Source organism: Natator depressus, chromosome 5 (genome assembly GCF_965152275.1).
Source record: "Natator depressus isolate rNatDep1 chromosome 5, rNatDep2.hap1, whole genome shotgun sequence".
Classification (NCBI taxonomy): Eukaryota; Metazoa; Chordata; order Testudines; family Cheloniidae; genus Natator; species Natator depressus.
The window spans coordinates 48,620,652-48,641,439 of record NC_134238.1 but is presented as its reverse complement, the minus strand read 5'-3'; the positions used below and the strand labels follow the sequence as shown (position 1 = coordinate 48,641,439).

The following is a 20,788-nucleotide window of genomic DNA, read 5'->3' as shown; positions in this document are numbered from 1 at the left end:
GTCAGTCAACATATAAATAAGTATCCAACTGAAAAAAAAACCTTCTTGACTAAGGGCATTGTTCCTGATCAAGTGGAACTTTGCTTTTTAAAAAAGCAGCGAATATACTATTCTGAGGGATGTCAAAGGCAGTGAGCGATCAAAAACTTCTGGAAAATGTAAATATTTAGAATTTCAAAAAGTAACTGTGGTGTTTTTTAAATTTTATATAGCTATTATTAGAGCAAAAAATCTAATTTGTACTTATCCTTTTGATATTTAACACATCAAATTTTAAAGTGCAGTTGAGATTACAGTTGTGACACAAAGTAACAAATGTAAAGAAAATCAGTGTTGAGACAGGTATTCCATCTCCTCTCATTGTGTGCCTCTGATCAGGGTGTTTATCATGCAGTACTTACAGTAGGCATAAAAGAATGAATTTAAAGGGAAGATTGGTAATGTTAGTCTCGAATTGGTTTGCTTTTGGCATTTATGGTACAAATTTAGGATGAGTAGGATTTTCAAGTGCTCAGCGTTGACCTAATTCTATTTCCATTGAAGTCATTGATAAAACTGCCATTTACTCTAATAGGAACAGAGTTATGCCATCTCTGAGTGCTTCTGAAAATGCCACACTAACTGTAATTTTTCGTGAATATTATTTTTGGCTAAAAGCACATCTAAAATTATTTTTGGACAGATAATTGAATATGCTATAACTCTTGTTTATCATGTAATTATGTATTTGCTTTTTTTGAAGAAAAAAGGCACATTTTTGATTCAGCATACTCACTGGATGACATCTAACTGCTGTTTTGAAGTATAGTTCTTCTCAGGAAAGTGGCCATGTAAAAATAGCACCTTCTTTCACTAAGGTTTTATGGTGCCCTGGCGTGTATTGAGAGTTATATCTGCTCATTGTAGAGGCTTTTTAAAGTTTCTGTAGTCCTGCTGAAAGAAATGAGAAGTTACATGGTTTCTCACACATCAACTCAATTACTTACTAAATTTTAATCATTTATAACACCTGTGAAAACTTACTGAAGGCAGTGTGGTTTCTCATATGTCAGTGGCCTGATCTGAAGATAATGGAGCTGCACAGCAGTCATCAAAGGCCTAACTGGCCTGTTTTATTACTGTTGGTGACATATGAGAGATAAAAGACCAGCCTTCACCCTGAGCCCATGCTGAGCATTCAGGGTGAAAGCTAGATAAAACCATCTTTTTACCTACAAACTGGGTATATTTGATATAGAATCATTAAGGAGCTATAATGATGGAACCCACAATGCCATTTGTAGTCATTTTTCAGAGTACCATAGAATCACATTTTAATACCCTAGCAGTTTTTGTTTATGAATTCCTGCACAATAGAGTTCGTAATAAAGTAGAATCTTTAACAGAAATGTAATTTATAATGGTTGCACTCAGTGACTTTTATAATACTAATGATTTTCTTCACATTATTTTTTTGTTCAGCCAGGCCCACAACTCCTCTTTCTGTAGGCACTATTGTACCACCTCCAAGGCCTGCTTCCAGACCAAAGATATCAACAGGGAAACTTAGTGGAATTAATGAAATAGTATGTATTTAATTTTAGTTTTTGTTTAATTATATAACTTATTTCTCAAGGTATAGCTCAACTTGAAATAAAGCAATCATTTACTCCATTGTAGTTAACGGTCAGTTTCTTTTTACATCAAACTTTTCAAGAGTTTATAAATCACCCATTTTAATTGTTGTCAACTTAAAATGTGCATGGAAATTGTTCACTGTGAATGTAATTATTGGTGGCATAAATTCGTTAGTATTTTTATGCAAAGCGGCTTTTGGAGGGGTTAGGTGTGTTTGCTTTTACTTGCTCAAACAAAGAATCAATTTTAAAAACTGAAGATTGCATATACGTAATGCCATATCTTCAGAAAAAACCTTGAGTGAAATCCTGATTCCAGTGAAATCAATCGCAAAACTCCTAGGATTTCACCCCCAATTTCTAGGAAAGAGAACCACACCAGGGAAGAGCAACTCATTCATATTGTCAGGCTGATACTGTTTATCCATCTTATGATAAACATTTTGAATTCTTCTGACCTAACATGGCTTACTAGAAGTTGGCAAAAAGGGCCTTAGCTCTCCTGAAACATTTACTCTGACTAGGTACAATTTTATTACTGTTATGTGCATTTCTGTACTACCCATCAGTGTAGTACCTGAGAATTCTTTACAGGTTATGAGTGCTGTAAAAAAGGAGACATGGGTAGCAAAACCAAACCACAACCTCCACTGTTTCAGATTTGCTCTTCCCTTGCGTATGTTAAATTGTTTGTTCGGGTGTTACTAACATTTAATCTAATCTGTCCTTGTTAATCTTGGGTGTGAAACTACCCTTGTGCAACACCAGATGAATTTCAGTGAGGAGAGTTCAGGGCAGAGGGGAGGATTAATGTGTGTGGAAAGCCTGAGATCCACTCTTTTACAATCCAGTGGCACTGCACCATCTCCAGGTTAAACAGCAGATGGTTCTTTGAAAGACACCAACCTTCCCTCTCCACTAGTGTGGCCCCTAAAGTAGTCATCCATGGAAAGTGCTCATGTATTCAGGGCTGCAGGTTCAGGCAGCAGCATACAAGTTTAGCTTCTCTGCTTTGCTCTTTGGCACTTAGCTCAGCCTGAAATGGGGTTACTTTAGGCTGTTATATAGGCCAAGCATCATGTTAACTCATTAAAGATTGACTATCAGGAAAAACTTCCTAACAATATTCTAAATTATAGAATAACTGCCCAAGGGAAATGGTAGCAGTTCATAAGTTATTTTACTTTGAAAATTAGGATGGATAAAAACACTAGAAAAAATATATCTTAGGGAACGATCTTGTATTAGGCAGGGAATGAACTAGATGAAGATGTCTTTTCTGGTTCTCTTTGATTCTCATAAGATTTCCTTTGTTTCATCCATTTAAAATCATTTATATGTATGTAATGATATTGACACATTTTGTTTTAAGCCGAGGCCATTCAGCCCACCCTTGACCTCTAACTCCAGTCCACCACCTATAGCTCCTTTGGCACGTGCAGAGAGTATCTCATCAATATCGTCTTCTGCTTCTCTAAGTGCAGCAAATACACCCACAGTAGGTAAGTAATTCAGACTGCTTGTGAACAATTATTTTATGTCTTTATAGCCTTTAATTTTTATAACTTTCTTTTTTTTTTAAGAAAAGCTATAAATCTTCATTCTTCAGGGCATAAATCAACCACTAACTTCTGGATGTTAGGAGAAAATAGCCATATTTGTCCAACTTAGGTTTTCTTGCAGCTTCCTTTGAAGTATCTGGATACTGTTAGAGACGGGATACTAGGCTAGATAGACCACTGGTCTGATCCAGTATGGCAGTTCCTTCAGTGAATTTTTTTTTAAATTGTTGTAGAAATGCTTATAAACGCTTGCTTGGTATGCAGGATATGTATTCATTAAGTGCAGGCTGTTATTTATTTCTTTGAGATTTTATTCTACATGATATTGAAATATTCTTTTGATATAGAATGAATTTAATCATTTTTAAAGAAACCATTGAGTTTAGGCCAATAATCAGGTCTCGTTTTAATTTTTTCTGTTATAAAACATAATACTAATAGAACTGTTTCCATGAAAATTGTTTAGAAATAATTTATAGTGATTTTAAATGTTCCCTTGCCTTGCTTACAACCCCATAATTGCAGCATTATGCAGATACATAGAAAAAAAATCTGGAACTGATGGTCATTTCCTTTCTCCAGGGTGAGTGAAGTAAAGGAACTAAATAAAGAGCATAAATGGTGAAAAGTAAATTAGGGCCCCAATCCTGCAATATACATGAATAGTGCCATTGACTTTAGAGGGGCCATTCACCTGCATAAAGTTACATGTTAGTGTTTACAGGATCAGGGCCTTGATTTCTTTTAAAAAAATTTCAGTTTTGACAACCTGAGGTGTAACTAGCAAGGAGATTTTGTTTTGTAAAAATGTATTTTTTTAACCTAATCCTTTTGCAGGGCTGATTATTGTTTTTAACTGCTGGACACTATTACAACTTTAGTCTTCTAAATTAAACTTAACTCCAGCAAATGTATATTGTTGCAAGGGAATTTGTGGAAATGTCTAATATTTCTTAACTAATTTATTTTATATTTTAACCTCATCTTTCATTAAAATTCTTATTTTTCAAACCTCCTTCCATTTATATAATGTAACTTTAAATTAGTGCTTTTTATTATTGCTTGAAATGTTTTGTTTTCTTGCAATGTTTTGTTTCATTTAAATGTAATAGATGATGATATAGTCATTGGAAAGCTCCCTACGATTGAAAAACTTTGTGAGACACCTGCAGGTATTGTTCCAGAAGAAGATTTATGTTAACTAATTATCCTAAAACTGTACCTAATAAAATTTTAGTTCTTTGTGACCTAGCTTCCTCCAGCAATCTGTACTATCTTCCAGCCATAAAGTCGCTCCAAAGCTAAACTGCTTAATCAGTTATGTGTTGTATTAATCATTTGAAATTGATATAACCAGTCATTTAAAAATTTCCAAAAAAAACTCAGGTAAAGCCTGTGGTCTTATTCTCCCTAATCTTCCATAATAGCTTTACCCAAAAAAAAAAAAAAAAAAGGGGGGGGGAGCAATTATCTTGAACTTTTAAAATGACAATCCTTACTTAACACTTCTTTTAAAGGACCTGTTTTATATGTGGCATGCAAATAAGGAGAACTCTGAAATATTTGAAAACTTCGACCATAAATAATTCTGTTACCTTTTTTTCCAGACAGATATTGTTCATTACCCTCCAGCATACTAATTTAGCAAAATTAAAAGTGCTTCAAATTGTGGGATAGTAGAACCCAGGCACCTCTTTGTAACTCTGCTGGAGCCACTCTTCATATAATGACACTGTGGAGCTACTTCACCTTTTACATTCTCAAAACCATTTAAGTCTCAAAAGATCTAAATTTTTGAAACCTATGTTGCAGTCTGAGGTGCCCGTTTCAGTGAAGTCTCAAAGTCCTACTAACTTTTCAAACTGCTGCTGTTTGGCTCAGGAGAGAGGCTACATAACCCCACCAATAGGCTTCTGCCACTGGAAGCTGGTAAGAGAGGAGAGGACATTCCAACTAACTCGTCTTTTCCATACCCTGTTCCCCAAGGACTTGCCACCAGAGCAAAAAAGAAGGTTGCTTTTCCTGCTGTTTCTCTTCCCTTGTTATACAGGACCCTCTCTGTGGGTGGGGGGCAGATGGGCCCCATTTGAAGTTTCTAATGGCATCAAAGATAGAATGGCCAGACTTTGTTAGGTATGAGGTGTGTTGGGTGATGCATTCTCAAACTTTTTCATGTTGTGTGACAAGGAGGGTGCCCAACTCTGAAATCAAAATAAAGTCCCTCCCCCCCCGCCACAACCAATTTCCTCTCCAATGCAAATCAATTCAAATACTTCCTCGTCTTCATGAAAAATCAGTTCCAACACTACTGAGCATCAGTTTGAAAGTCCCACACACGTTCAGAACTGTTTCCCACCTGTACACACTAAAACTGGTCTACTCCACAGTCCACTGCTCTTCAAATTGCCTTCAGCCTCTCTAGGGCACAGTTCCTTCATGCCGGCCTCTTTAAAGCCCTTCATCCCCTTCAAAGTTGCTACCTCACTCCTTATTGTTCCTCCATCTCAGCTTGCTTCTTTCCTTCTCCACCTCCACTTTGAGGTCCTCAGCTGCAGCCTCCCCCTGTCGCACCACTCCCCTATTTCTGGATCTCCAGCTCCAGCCTCCTTTCTCACTCCTAACAAGGATTCTCAGCCTTTTGTACCTGGCTGCACAGCAAACAGCCCAACAGAACACTGATTTACAATGTTAAATCTAGTTTGAATTTATCTATACGAATATAAAAAGAAAAAAGTTACTATAAATCAACAATTTGTTCCTCTGTAAAAGACCATTTATTTAGTAGGAAGTGATCACCTTCCAGCCTGGCTCTGCAGTTGAGCTGTCTGATCATTACTCCTTATTGGTCTCATGAAAAGGGGATAAATTCCCATACAACCGTAGAGCAATACTTATAGCCTAAACACATTTTTAACTCTTTGTTATAGATTACTTTCTATTATTTGCTGTCTCCATAGTTGAGCATTTCACTACAAAGATGGAAATTAATGGATCCAGTTTTACTGACTCATGATAAAATCATGGACCCATTAATTTCCATGAGTCTTGCAATATTTGATGAGTCATGCAATATTTTGTTTTTCTTAAAGCTCCAGCTTCTGGAATTGTACAGTTATGTGAAAATCTCAGCTTTCTTTTTTAAAAAAATTAACTTTCTAGCCTTCGTGGTTACAGCAAAAAGCTTGAAAATGTGGCCTAAGTGTACACTGAAAGGCAAATCAAAAGATGTCAACATATTTTTTGTTCATTTCATGTTTTCAAGACAGTCGGCTAATATTTCTTTAGTCTGATTCATGATTTTTGAATGCCTGGGCTGGCAATACCATGGGTCGAAGGAAGAGTACCTATTTTATTAGTTAGGGTTTTTTTATGTAAGTGAATTGTATTGGTAACTATTGGTAAGTATTCAAAACATTAAAGCATCTTGTAAACAGTGCACAAGACTTTAGAGGAGAAGGTAAGGCTTGATAGTATCATAGTAAGACTAAATATCTGGAATCTGAGCATTATTTTTTTAAACTCCTCTCCCACCCTCATGCTGCTCCACCTCCTCCTCCTCCCACCCCTCCTGTCTCAAATTAAACATACAGTACCCACACCCACATGTACTTGCTTCATAGATCAGTACATGTATTAACAGCTGCTTCCCCAATTAAGGTCCCACCCTCCTCCTACAGCATGTACTGCTGAAAAATCTGAGAAGAACATCACAGTATTTCAAAGTAAATGATAGGATTAGTTTGAAAGCAGAAACATATGACTTTCTGCTTTATGGTACCTCAATAGAAAATATTCATTGGCCTGTTTCTGCCCGCTTGTTGAAAAGTGTTAGGCTTCCTTTGTGAGCAATATGCTTTGCATGAGACAGTCAGGTTTAATAGGAGTACAGGAAAAGAATAATAATAAGCTTTCCACTGTGCTATTTCTTTCAGTAACTGGCCGTATATATTTTAGAATGGTACATTTTAGTCCCTGGTCTTCACATGTGCATGCACAACATTTTGTTGTTATGCGTACGTTAACCCACACTATTCTCATGCAGCCACACTGTAAGAAGTCTTAACACTTCTGTTGGTTTTGTAGGTGAAAATTGAAACACTTCTGTGTATGCAGGTGTTTGCATAACAACTTATGAAGGCTGGACACAGGCCTTGCTGACTATTTTCCCCAGTACATTGTATGACTTGTAAAGTGGTGCATATTTCCTTGTAACTCTGAGGCATACCCTGATTCCTTAACAGGTGGACATAAAGATCTCAGTAAATAAAAATTTTCTGTGATCATGTCATGTGAAAAGTGTTTGCTTGCTTGGTAGTGCTTGAGACTTAGTTAAAGATGCCAATGCTTAATTTATGTGGAATAAGACTAAACTCCTTGGGATTTTTATGCAGACCAGAATTGGAATCAGGGCATGTCCATGATGACTCTCTTCTTGACTATACATTTTCTTCATATTATAAGCGTACAGTAGAGAGTTTGTTTTATGAGTCGTACCAGCTACATGTTTAATTTCCTTTGGGTGCTGTTGGCTTTAATTAATATGATGTTACCATTTATGTTGTATCGTGTATGATGTGTTCCCTAGTATCTATCTGTTTAAAATGTGATTGTGAGTCTCCTGTTTTCTCAGGTTGCTTATTGTTGCTTAGTGCTTTGATTGTGTTATATTCTTATTTGAAATGTTTTTCGAATACATTTTTCCACATACTTTTCAAAAAAAATACTTTGGACTTTGCTGTGAAGCTGATGGTAGTGACTTCTTGTGACAGTAACCTAGGTAGCCAACCATTTTTAAATCTAGCTGATAACCTTCTTGAAAATTAAACCTATAAACTATATGTATTCTAGGTGTTTCACGTGGTCCCAGCCCTGTCACCCTTGGAAACCAGGACACCCTGCCTGTTGCAGTAGCCTTTACTGAATCTGTTAACGCCTACTTTAAAGGAGCAGATCCTACGAAGTTAGTTAAATAGTGAATTGTTTTGACTATACTGAGTTACACTTAGAAAACAAATTGGTCTTTTTTCTTTTCTTTTAAATATGGGGGAAAAAATGGTGAAACTTTAGAAGAATGTGGTAAATTCGTTGAAATGAATTTCTGATGAAAATGAGATGGTGATTTGTCACTGGCCAGGCATAGTTCAGGTAGGTGCTCTGTCTAAATTGTCCCATGCAGCTCAAAGCACCTCATTTCTACCTGCAACACCCCTGCTATGCCAGTTGTAGCCATCTCCTACAAATAGTTGTGCCTTTTGTTTGTGGTGTGGAAAAAAAACTGTTCACCAATAGACTGTATGCTTTATCCACCAAACTCATTTCACTTGCAACCTCATCTAATTTTTAAATCATATCCCAAGAGGTGAAAGAGGTAGTGTAATAAGTCATAGTGCCACCTTGTCTTCATTTAAAATCAATTTGTATTTTAAATTTATGACTTAGATACAAATATTCTGAAAACAGTAAATCTTTACTTTAAGATTAATACTGAAATTTGACATGCAGTAATAACTGAGTATTTTTATTTTTATTCCATTGTAATAGAATTGCTCTTCTCTCATCTCTCTCCCAGATGTATTGTGAAGATCACTGGTGATATGACAGTATCATTCCCAAGTGGGATTATTAAAGTCTTCACCAGCAACCCATCTCCAGCTGTACTCTGCTTCAGGGTAAAAAACACAAGCAAACTAGAGCAGATTCTTCCAAATGCACAACTTGTATACAGGTTTTGTATTTTTTTATCTAATAGAAAACGATGTAATTTTAAAATGTGAATTGTTGCATTTATATTTAAAAACAAATTCTCCACTACCTTATTGTTTAAACTTCGCTGTGAATTTGATTTATGCGCCAGTAAATTGCCCTGTATATTTTTTATGCTTAGTTTCTGTTCAGCACTCTCACTTCAATCCCATTATGAGAATTGCATAGATTACTAGACTTGAAATTTCCATTGATTATAATGGGAACCACATGGCTAAAACTCCAAAAATTGCTTAAAAATCTAGTTGTATGAATGTGTGGATGTCTCTTTACATAAGTTTTTGTAAATTAAATGTTTTTAGACAAGCTCTGTTTACAAATTAAACCAGGTTTAATTTATCTAAATACATAAATAGATGTTTAAATTATATGAAGAGTGTACCTGGTCACTAACCGAAATAAACTAGAAATTTCAAAGTTAAGAAGACTGATGCTCCCTCTTCAAGGCACATGGCATTTTTTGTACAGGGATCACATTGGAATGCTTGATGGATCAGGTGTCAGCCTTCACTTGGAAATCTCTTGGAAAGTTCTTTTTCTGATATGACAATTACTATTGTGGGGTTTTTTTTAAGCTACATCTTTTATACAGTAGACCAGAAACTTTGTGTTACTGTATAGATGAGAGGTTTCAGAGTAGCAGCCGTGTTAGTCTGTATCCGCAAAAAGAAAAGGAGTACTTGTGGCACCTTAGAGACTAACAAATTTATTTGAGCATAAGCTGTTAGTCTCTAAGGTGCCACAAGTACTCCTTTTATTTGAGCATAAGAGCTGTAGCTCATGAAAGCTTATGCTCAAATAAATTTGTTAGTCTCTAAGGTGCCACAAGTCCTCCTTTTCTTTTTATATAGATGAGCAAAAGGACTTCTGAAAATTCTTAGAGGGGAAAAAAGCAGTGCCCATCTAGAGTAATTGTTTTGTAAATTGTAGCTAGAGCTGCCTGAAAGTCAGGATTTCTGGTTTGTGAGAAATTTCAGTGTTTTGAAATTTCTTGCAAACTAGAAATCCCTTCAGAAAATAATTTTGGAAACACCGCCACATGGAGCTGCAGACTCATATAATCCACATGGCGGTGCTGCCATGGCCCCTGGAAGCCAGAGATTTCTGGCCCCAGAACAGTCCCCGTGGCAGGGCTGCCTCAGACCTATGGGCTCTGGAACATGAAAGCTCAGGGAACTAGGTAGACTAGACTATTTGTTGCTGTAGCAGAGCACTTACAGGGACCAGTGCTATCTGCTCAGGGACTCTCTAGTTGGACCTCCAGCTGTATCACTCTTTGTTACCAGTTGGCAGTATCTGCCTTCCCTGGCTGGGGAGAGGGCCCACTCCAGTAGAACACGTGCAAATCAATAACATGTCTTCGAGAAGTACCTATACTGGACATTTGTAAGATGGAAACCTGCAGTTCCATCGATACCTTCACAAAGGATTATGCCTTAGTCCTAGATTATTCTCCAGATTCCGCAGTACAGACAGCAGTATTAGACATCTATACTGCCTGCATCCTTGCACTTTCACCTGGTTGAATACTGCTTACCACTCGTGTGGAATACACACTGGGACTGCCACACAAAGAAGAAAAGCAGGTTATTTACCTGTAACTGAAGATTCTTCAAGATATGTGGTCCCTATCTCTATGCAACTGCCTGCCCTCCTTCCCTTCTACTTTGGATCATGACTGGATTTGCAATAAGAGGAGGAACTGGAGAAGTGTTGGTCCACGCTGCCCCTCAAAACCTCAGTATAGAGCATGAGGGAAGCAACTGTACAGGTGTAAACAAGTGGAAACCACCTGCTAGAAATCTCTGGTGCCTAGAGTACATGCATACCATACGTGGACTAGAGATAGGGACCATACATCTTGAAGAATCTCTAGTCACAGGTAAGTAACCTCCACATTGTGATCAAGGCATTTTAGTGTTTATAATCTTACATTAGATTAAATTTATTTTTAAAGATACTTTTTCTTTTGTAGCTTTTTCCCCTTAAGGTGTCACTACAGGTCAGGTTTTTTTAATATTAAAAATATGTCCTCTTGAAGGCACAATCCAGACACAGCCTTAACTATGGTGCCACTGGCATTCACCTGTAATCCAGGAGTGTGTATTTGTGTTGAATGCTACTATTGAATAGGTAACTGATGTGTCTTGATATTCTGAAAGGTGCAATTATGTTACAACCTCTTAATTGTGTGTTTGAAAAAAGAAATAAAGGGAAAGGTCTACCACTTAATTTTAAGACAACCAACATAAGAAAAGTGATATTTTTATTCCTATTCCTGTCTTCATTTTATATGTAGTGATCAATCACAGAGTGACTCCAGTACAAAAGATTTTTGGATGAACATGCAAGCTGTCACAGTCTACCTCAAGAAGTTATCAGAGCAGAATCCATCTGCTTCCTATTATAACGTTGATGTTTTAAAATATCAGGTAAATATTTTTTTTATTTGGAGATTATTTTTTTAAGGAACTCTTGCAGATTTCACATCTGTAAAGAGACTATCAGAATTATTGTTTATGTGGGCATAAAGGAGGATTGTCACCGTTTAGTTGGATGGTTCTTAAGCCACACCTACACTAAACTGTTCCAAACCATAGGACCTCACCGGGCTGCTGGATCAATTTATGCCCTTGGTGTTTCCTTGCTGCATCTCCTGACTTGATGACTTTTCTGTTTGCTCATACTTGCTCTGAGCATGTGACACTTATGCAGGGTTCCAACATTGTTTCCTTTGACTATTATTGGCAGAGGGAAGTGAGACCTTATACTCAATTTGATGGTATTTCTCCATCTGTCTATGTGATAACTTTTGAATGCTGCATCCAGTCAATTACAGATTTTCAAGAAATGTTCTAGGCGTAACCCTACTGATTTTGGTGAAACTGGAAAAATCAAAAGGGAGAAATGAGGGATACAAGGAGCCCCTGCAGCTGCCGTTCAGCAGCTTCATTTGCCTCTGTTATTGTCTATAGATAGAAGAACCAGTTGATGGCACCCATACCCCTTGCCAGGATAGCAGCTCTCTCCATCTTCCCATACAGTTTAAAAATGTTGATGCCCTGAAAAGGAGAGTGTGAGGGAGGGAAAGGAAAGGGTCATGGGGGGCATGTAGAGCCCCTGGCATGGAGGAAGGGGGCACACAACATCTGGTGAGATGGGAATAGGGGATGCACATGAGCCCCTGTCCTGGGAGGGAATGTGGGAGACCAGGGAAGAGGGAGGCACCTAAAGCCCCTAGCATAGGGTGGGGAAGGAGAGGGCCAGTCAGAACCCTTGCCGGGGGGAGAATGGGAGACATTGATATTGGTGGGGGGAAAGGGAGTATGGGGGGCACAAAGAGTCCCTGGGATGTGGGGGTGGGGGCATACAGAATCCTTGGGTGGATAATGGTGGACCCTAGTATAAGACAATGAGGGGGCACACAGAGCCCCTGGCTTGGAGGCTGGGGGAGAGTGGGGGAACCTGGTGTGCAGGGAGGGGATAATGGGGAAGCACAGAGTCCCAGACATGAGGGAGCCGTTAGGGACACCCAGATCCCCTGGCATAAGGGAGAAGGTAGCAGTGTCTGAAATAAAAGGGGATGGGAGGGTGGCTCACAGGGAGCTTGTAAGGGGAATATAGGGATACAGAGAGCCCCTGGTGTCTGTGATGTGCTCAGCCTACAGAAGCAGCCAAATGTGTGCTTCAACTGGTAGGCAAAAGTTGTTTTTAATTGTACTTTTGTGATAACTGTCCCATGACTGTAAGTTACCCTCTGTCAATTAAATCATTATGGTCCACAAGTGGATGAGAGAAAATAAGACCTCTCCAGGCAGATTTCTTCAGTGCAATGTAGAATACAAAAGACAACTTAAAAACTAAACTGACACAAATGTTTTGTATTGGAAGAGCCAGAAAGGGAAGGGAATTTGGGGGGTGGAGGGGAGACAGTTAATCCCCCCTCCTTTCCCACGCCTCCAAATAAGTCTGACAAAAGCAGTCTGTGGAATTAAGAGATAAAAGCTGCTGAGCCCAGTCTGGCTTGGATGTTGTTCCCAATTAAGCCGAGTATATCCCATTTAGTTATAAGGCACGATTGGATAGATGGACGGATAATCTCAATTGTGTGTCATTAAGTGATACTTTTTGAATGAGACCTTCCTCCCCAAAAAGAGCATTAGTGATTATTAATTTGCATTTATCTCAGATATAACCAGGCTTTATAACAGAGTTGGAAACTTAATTGTTGCTAACATAGTTCCATAATTCTTACAATAAGTAAATAGATATTTAATTTTATTTTTTAAAAGGTATCTTCAAATGGTATCCAGTCCACTCCCTTGAATCTTGCAACTTACTGGAAATGTAATGCTAGCACTACTGATGTAAGAGTGGATTACAAATACAACCCAGAATCTATGACTGTGCCTAGTATGCTGTCTAACATACAGGTTGTCGTACCGGTAGATGGAGGAGTAACAAACATGCAGTCACTTCCCCCTGCAAAATGGTAAATTCAGTGCATTTCTGTTATAGTATCAAATTTCTTTCAGTACACTTGTAAACATTATGTGAATCTTGAAAAGAAATCTTGAGAGTTTTTTGCAATCGCTGTAGTAACTTATTTTAAACCCTTTGATAGTGTGTAAACTTATTAGATAGTACTAGTTTTCACTCGAAAACATAGACAATACCCAGTCAATTTATATTATTTCAAATTGAAAACATGCACTCATTCCAACCATAGTAGAGCAGCTCAAGCCAATGCAACTATCTGTGTTCTTTTGGACAGATTTTTCACTGGCTGTATTTTGCACTAAACTGAGTGTAACATCTTCTAAACTAATGGCCATTTCATTTGAAATTGCTTCCACAGATCATGTTGTTGAATTTGTATGTCATGTCATGTGAACAGTGTAATCATTGGAAGCAGTTAACCCACCTGCTGCCATGGCTACACAGGTCAGCACCAACACTGAGGTTATATAAAGGTGCACATTTTTCTCCTTGAGGTCTAGTTTCACTTGTAGACAAATTAGAGAACTGCTGGTCTGTGGCTTGGTATCAATTTGCCATCTATTTCTTTAAAATTTGCAGAAAGTTTTCCTGTACCTTTTTCTTGTAGTAATTAGTCATTAGTTTTTTCTCTGTGGTGTTTTCAAATAAAGTTTGTTTTCCTCAGGACACCTATAAATGGAGATGAGGCAGATTTTGGGGGGAGGGGTGATTAATATATTGCACAAAGTGAAAACAAAGAACTGTAACAGTTACAAATGGCATTCATCAGGAAAAAATAAAGGGACATACTAGCATTGCTCAAAAATGGGAATTAGGGGACGAATTGAAAAAAAAATTGAAATTTTTCTTGATTTTTCTAAATAAAGAAAGCTAAAGTCAAAATATTGTGACCCATTCTGTAGTCAACAGAAAAACGAGGGGAAATTTTTCACAATTTTGTTGAAGTTTATCCAAATTGTGTTTAATTCAAACACTTGAAAAATTTGAACTAGCTTTAGTAAATATAATATAAAATCATATTACTCAAATCTTTAAATTTTACATATGTTTGCTGCTTTTCATTGTGGTAAGAATTCAGAATGGAAGAATTTTTCATAAAGACAAAATTATGATGCTTTGTGTTTCAAGGTTCTTTCTAAAAGTTGTCTGATTTTTTTTCATCTGAACCTTGCCTTGCTTCACAAACTGATGTGGTGCAAGTGCTGTGGTGTTATCTGGATAGTTTCCAGTTTTTCTGGAATTAATCAATTTTTTAATATTGTGCTTTGAGGAAGTACTGTAGAAGAATCATTTTAATTACAGAAGCTGACAAGCTGAATCTTCCTTGTTGTTCAGGCCTGCTATTTTCAAGGAGGGGTACAATTACCAAATGATTGTTAAATTATTCCACTAGGACTATGGCAGCTTTTGCAGCCTACCTGAATAATGCTTTAATCTCTGAGCTGTGCAAAGTATTTACTAGAGCTGGTCAGAACACTTTGCAAAGATAGAATGTTTCATGGAGATGTATTGGTTTCCACAGATCCTTTGTTGGGAAGATGTTTGGGTAAAGAAAAAAGGAGAGAGACTCTAGCTGGGTAGTTGGAGGTCTGGGATGCGGAAGACCCAGGTTCAAGTCCCTGATCTGGGGTTGTGGAAGAATGGACTCAATGTTGGAGCTACCCGCCCCCACAGTTGGGTGTGGCATAACAGGCTCTCCTCCTCTAGCACCCCTGCAGTCTGCTGATTCTCATGACTCAGCCCTCTGCCCAGATCATGTTTAGTCCCACGCCTCCCAGTGTAACAACATCCAAATAACAAGTTGTCCAGTCCCTCTGGCTGGTCTGCTACCTCAATTCTGGGCTCAGTAGTCAGTACACCCTTTTCTCAGGGCTTCCAGTAGTCCATATCCCCTTCTCCAGGGCTTTGTACCACCTCACCAGTGGCTGCTGGGGGAGCCCAGGCTCTCCCACTACATTGCGTTTCAGTCCAGAGACCCTAGGACAGGCAATCAAGGTTCACTGTGTCAGACTCCATACTGCCATCTTCCTGGACTTCTTTCTACCAAGTCTGTCAGCTGGCCTCTCTAAAGCCAGGACTCTCAGCCCCCTTTTCCCCCCACCAATAAATCCCACACCAAAAGTGCCTTTTAACCCAACTTCTGACCTCGTCAGGCTTGCCCTTTCACCCTCTTACGTTTTCTTTACATAGTTACTCAGCTGAACACCTCCCACCTCTCTCTGAAAGTCTAGATCCTGCCTTTCTGTTAGGGCTCACTGCCAGATCCTGTGCTACACTGGTGACTGCTCAGTCTCTCTCCTGGCCTCTTGCCAGCCTTTGCAACTCAATAGAGGATCCCAGGGTCAACTCTTCCCCGAGTTTCCTCCTTGACCTTCCTGGTCTTTCCACTGTTTAGTCCTGGACTGTTTAGTCCTGGAGTTCCTCCCTCTCTCCCTGCAGCCCCTCTTCTGCTCCAGATTTCCTCATTTCATACTACCCACTCAGTTCTTCTCACAGCTGGGACTCATCTTTAATTTGGTCTGACCCACCCTCCAGGTGCAGCCAGATAGCATAACTGCGCCTCAGGTCTACATTATTCCTTTGTTGCTTGTGTGGGGTATACATCCCCATCACAGGTGATCTGGAATGAAAAACTCCACTCTGAATCAGGCAGGGCAGGGACTTGAACCTGTCTCCTACATACCAGGCCAGTACCCTAACTACCAGGCTATAATTTCAAAACCTCAAAAGTTGTCACAAAATGGAATTGTCAGCCTTTGGTCAGCTCTCGTATCTACATATAGGTTGGTATGTGCTTTGGATGCTGAAGCTAGTTCTAATGTCTGCTTTGGGGGAACTGTTTTACAGTCCCTCCTCCACCTTCTTCATCTACTGCTGCTTAACCTCTCTTCAGAGATTATCTGAGGGAAGGTAATTTTATGCATGAGAAAATGAGATTACTTTTCAGTAATTTATCTAAATATACTACCTCCACAGAGCCACACTTATTCACTTCAACCTGTGCCTCTTTGTAGACTTATTTTTCAGACAGCTGAATTTCGGAGAGCAGGGGGAAAGGGATGCCTTTGTATAACCTCTGTCTAAATTGACAGGTTTCAGAGTAACAGCCGTGTTAGTCTGTATTCGTAAAAAGAAAAGGAGTACTTGTGGCACCTTAGAGACTAACCAGTTTATTTGAGCTCAAATAAACTGGTTAGTCTCTAAGGTGCCACAAGTACTCCTTTTCTTTTTTTCTTTTGTCTAAATTGAGTTTAGTACAAGGATCCCTTCTTAGGGCTAACTGTTTTCAGCGGTTCCAGGGTCACCAGGTGAATGGATCTAGGGCAGGAATATATTCTAAAACTTTGTGTTGTTGGTGAGTAACTAGCTTTCTCTTTTAGGAATGCAGAACAGATGAAAGCTTTTTGGAAAATATCTGGTATTTCAGAAAAATCAGAGAATGGAGGTAAGTTTGAGTGTGATGTTGGTAATTTTATTATATAGAAATAAACTATTTAATTAGAAAAAATACATTTTTATCATTTTCCTTTGTGTTTTACTTTTCCCACTCTGGTGTCTGCATCCTTTTGCATGGGATCTCCTATTCCTGGATTGTCCTCTCATCTGGTTTACCAAGCTGCCACCACCACATTCAAATTCACCTTGAAAATGCTGTTTACACAGCCCAAAAGCTGAGTTATCAGCCAAAATAAATAAATAAAACTCTCTACCTTACTTCTCCTTGAAATCCCAGTATGTCATAAGAACTGCCATACTGGGTCAGACCAAAGGTCCATCTAGCCCAGTATCCTGTCTTCCGACAGTGGCCAGGCCAGGTGCCCCAGACGGAATGAACAGAACCGGTAATCATCAAGTGTTCCATCCCGTCGCCCATTCCCAGCTTTTGGCAAATAATCCTGCTGTGTGTGTGTCTGTCTCTCTCTCTCTCTCTCTCTCTCTCTCTGATTTAAAACTGCTTGGAATAGGAAGTGTTCATTTTTTGTCTTATAAAGCACCAAGAATGTTGTCAGCACTTCACAAATAACACAGAAGAAACTGAAACTGTTCCCAGATGTTACTTCCTAATTCTCCTGAAATGTTTGTTTAAAAAAAAAACCTAAATTCTTCAAGATTATAAATGGGTTGTTTTTGAATAAATCTAATCTTAAAATCTCAGGTTAGTTGACTGGTTTATTTTATTGTTAATTGGGAGCACAAAATATAGTTGTTAATGAAGCAGCTATTGGAGAAGAAATGGTGAAACTACTCCAGAGCAGCTAGCAGTTCTAATGACTAATCATTGCCATCGATGAGGAAAATATACAGTACATTGCAAGTTTTGCCTGTTTCAGTACCATATGGAAGTGAATAGCTGTTCAAGGAAAGTTAATTTTTAATGCCATTTTTGCATAGTTTAATTGTTGAGCTAAGCAGAAAGTGTACAATAGTTAGATAAATATTAGTTACTAAGATCACATTCTGCATTTTATGTAACTTAGTTTTATTAACCTGGGACAGGAGTATGGATCAGCAATAGAGAGAGTCAAAAGAAAACACTGAAATTGATAGTCTAAAAGTTCTCTTTTCTTGCTTGCTCACTCCATCCATTTTTATCTACTTTTTCTCTCCATGTCTGATACATTCTGTCCATTTCCAAATATTTTTTCTCATTTTTGTCAATGGTTTTTTTTCTCTCTATCCTTTCTGTCCACTTACTTTCTAAAGCAGTATCTCCTATGTCATCTAATTCTAAGATGCCAATATCAATGGCATATAAGCATCACCACCTAGATACGAAGGAGGGAGGAAAGATGCCATAGCATGAGTCAATATCTCTCATTTTCATTCATATTTACCACATACTCTGTTCACCTTTTCCTTGCTCTGTCCCATATGCCGTTGTCTCAATACCTATTGTTCCTGTTCTGACGTTTCCTCAACTTTGTAATGCTGGCATCTGTATTGCATTGTCTTCACATTCTTACCCAACTGTCTTTCTATATAAATAATAACCTTCAGCACTTACTACATAGCAGTTAATAAATATTAACTATTTGTCACACCAGTTCTGAGATAGGAAAAAATTGTATTATCCCAGTTTTACAGATAGTGGAAACTAAGACATAAAAGTTAAGTAGCTTGACCAAGGCCACAGACAGAGAAAGATTGCTAATACCAGAATAAAATGTTGGAGTTCTTTGCCCTGTCCAGTGTTTAATGTATTAGAACATGTTACAGTTTCTTGTGACCAAACACAATGTGGCTGTGCAGCTGCAAAGATCTGGGCAGTGGTCAGGTGGAAGTTTGTAGCAGCTGAGTCGGCAAACATGCACATGAAAAATAGAAAAAGTTTTTCATGAGTAGATTTAGAAGTACTTTGCAAAGGTGGATACTGTTATGGGAAAATGCATATAAATTGACTTGCCTAGTATGTCACAGAGTGAGTGGCAGAGGTGGGAATTGCTTTTAAGGCCAGAAGAGGTACAGCTGGGATCAGGTAGCATAACATTCTGTATAACACAGGCCAGTAATACCTGCATCAACCCCAGTAAGATTTTCAGCAATGTCAAGCACCCACAGCTCCTGTTGACTTCAAAGAGAAAATATGTGGACTAGGAATAATTAACTTCCAAAAGGGAGACTTATTTAATTTTGAAGGAAATAGTGGAAGTCATTGAGTGCTCCTTTTTCCTCCTATTCTATAATATGAAAACAAGGGAACGCTTCTTTAGAACTAAAAGAAGGAAATAAATCTTTATTCATTGTATATTGAATGTGCAGTGGCACAGGAGCCAGCAAAGAGCTGTAAACAGGGGAGTTTGAGTGGGAGTTTCCAAGGGGAGTTTGTATTGCGGTGCTTGTTTGGGGTTTGTTTTTTCTGTGGGTGCTGGTGTTTTGGTGTGGTTTGTTTCCCCCAGATTAACAGGATTTAGGTGGGAAGGCTATGACAGATACAGAGGCAGCAGTGGGAGTGACCCATGTAGTGAAGACACAATGAATAGGACTGGATGTGGAAGCTGCGGTATGTACGTGATCCTGGAGGGGGTACCTGGAAAGAGTTTCGTCTGCATGAAGTGCTATCTGATAGAGCTGATGGAAGAAAAGATCCGAGGATTGGAGAGGCAGGTGGAAAGTCTGGTTGAGTTTAGAAGGGGGTTCAAGCGGATTATGGAGCAAAGACATGAGGCAGCTGAAGGGAAAAGCTCAGACTTGCAGGTGGAAGCAGGGCTGAAGAGCTCTGAGGGGAGACGGCTGGGTGAAGAAAATGGACAGTGGAAGCATGTGACTAAGAGAACTGGGCAGAGGAAAAGACAGGCTAGTGAAGGAGAAATAGAGCTCAAGAACAGGTTTGCAGAGTTGGAAAATGAAGAAGGGGCTCAGCAGGTGGTCACTGAAGGTTGAAGGGCAAGGAAGAAGAGAAGAATGGCTAGTCCTGTAGGAAAAGGGGAAGAGTCAGTGGAGACTACACCAAATATGAGCCCCAGGAGGATACGGGATGGGTTGAAGAGGATTACAAGGGAGAATAGGAATGGAAAGAACATGCAGCCAGAGGGAACGGGATAAACCGAAGAATCGCACCGTCACCAGGAAAAGGCAGATCTTTGTGAGCGGGGACTCCTTACTGAGAAGAATGGACAGGCCTGTAACCAGAGCTGATCCAGAGAATAGAAGGGTGTGCTGTCTTCCAGATGCTAAGATATGGGAAGTGGACCTGAGGTTGAAGAGGATCCTAAAGGGAGCGGGAAAGAATCCACTGATCGTCCTTCATGTGGGAACAAATGATACTGGTAGATTCTCGCTGGAACATGTCAAGGGAGACTATGCCAGGCTGGGGAAGACACTTAAGGAAATCAAGGCTCAGGTGATCTTCAGTGGGATTCTGCCTGTTCCTAGAGAAGGGCAACAAAGGTGTGACAAGGTTATGACTATCAACAGATGGCTCAGGCAGTGGTGCTCTTAGGAGGGCTTTGGGATGTATGGCCACTGGGAGGCATTCATAGAATATCAGGGTTGGAAGGGACCTCAGGAGGTCATCTAGTCCAACCCCCTGCTCAAAGCAGGACCAATCCCCAATTAAATCATCCCAGCCAGGGCTTTGTCAAGCCTGACCTTAAAAACTTCTAAGGAAGGAGATTCCACCACCTCCCTAGGTAACGCATTCCAGTGTTTCACCACCCTCTTAGTGAAAAAGCTTTTCCTAATATCCAACCTAAACCTCCCCCACTGCAACTTGAGACCATTACTCCTTGTCCTGTCCTCTTCTACCACTGAGAATAGTCTAGAACCATCCTCTCTGGTTGAAGACTAGAGTCTTCCCTGTGATAGTGCTTCGGGTGTGCTATAGACCGCCGGGATCTAATCTGGATA

At 39.2% G+C, this 20,788-nt stretch overlaps 1 protein-coding gene and 1 long non-coding RNA gene across 3 annotated transcripts in view; one reads left to right on the top strand and one right to left on the bottom strand.

Moving 5' to 3' along the window:
• LOC141987423 (uncharacterized) overlaps nucleotides 1-20,788 on the bottom strand; it is an 80,377-nt gene that overhangs the window by 26,399 nt on the left and 33,190 nt on the right. The window lies entirely within an intron of this gene.
• FCHO2 (FCH and mu domain containing endocytic adaptor 2) overlaps nucleotides 1-20,788 on the top strand; it is a 242,751-nt gene that overhangs the window by 213,831 nt on the left and 8,132 nt on the right. For both annotated transcript variants that reach the window (XM_074952749.1, XM_074952748.1), the window contains 7 exons: nucleotides 1,462-1,565; nucleotides 2,989-3,118; nucleotides 8,027-8,138; nucleotides 8,748-8,903; nucleotides 11,241-11,373; nucleotides 13,234-13,433; nucleotides 16,822-16,886. In XM_074952749.1, coding sequence (XP_074808850.1) covers nucleotides 1,462-1,565; nucleotides 2,989-3,118; nucleotides 8,027-8,138; nucleotides 8,748-8,903; nucleotides 11,241-11,373; nucleotides 13,234-13,433; nucleotides 16,822-16,886 — 900 coding nt within the window. The remainder of the gene's footprint in view (nucleotides 1-1,461; nucleotides 1,566-2,988; nucleotides 3,119-8,026; nucleotides 8,139-8,747; nucleotides 8,904-11,240; nucleotides 11,374-13,233; nucleotides 13,434-16,821; nucleotides 16,887-20,788) is intronic.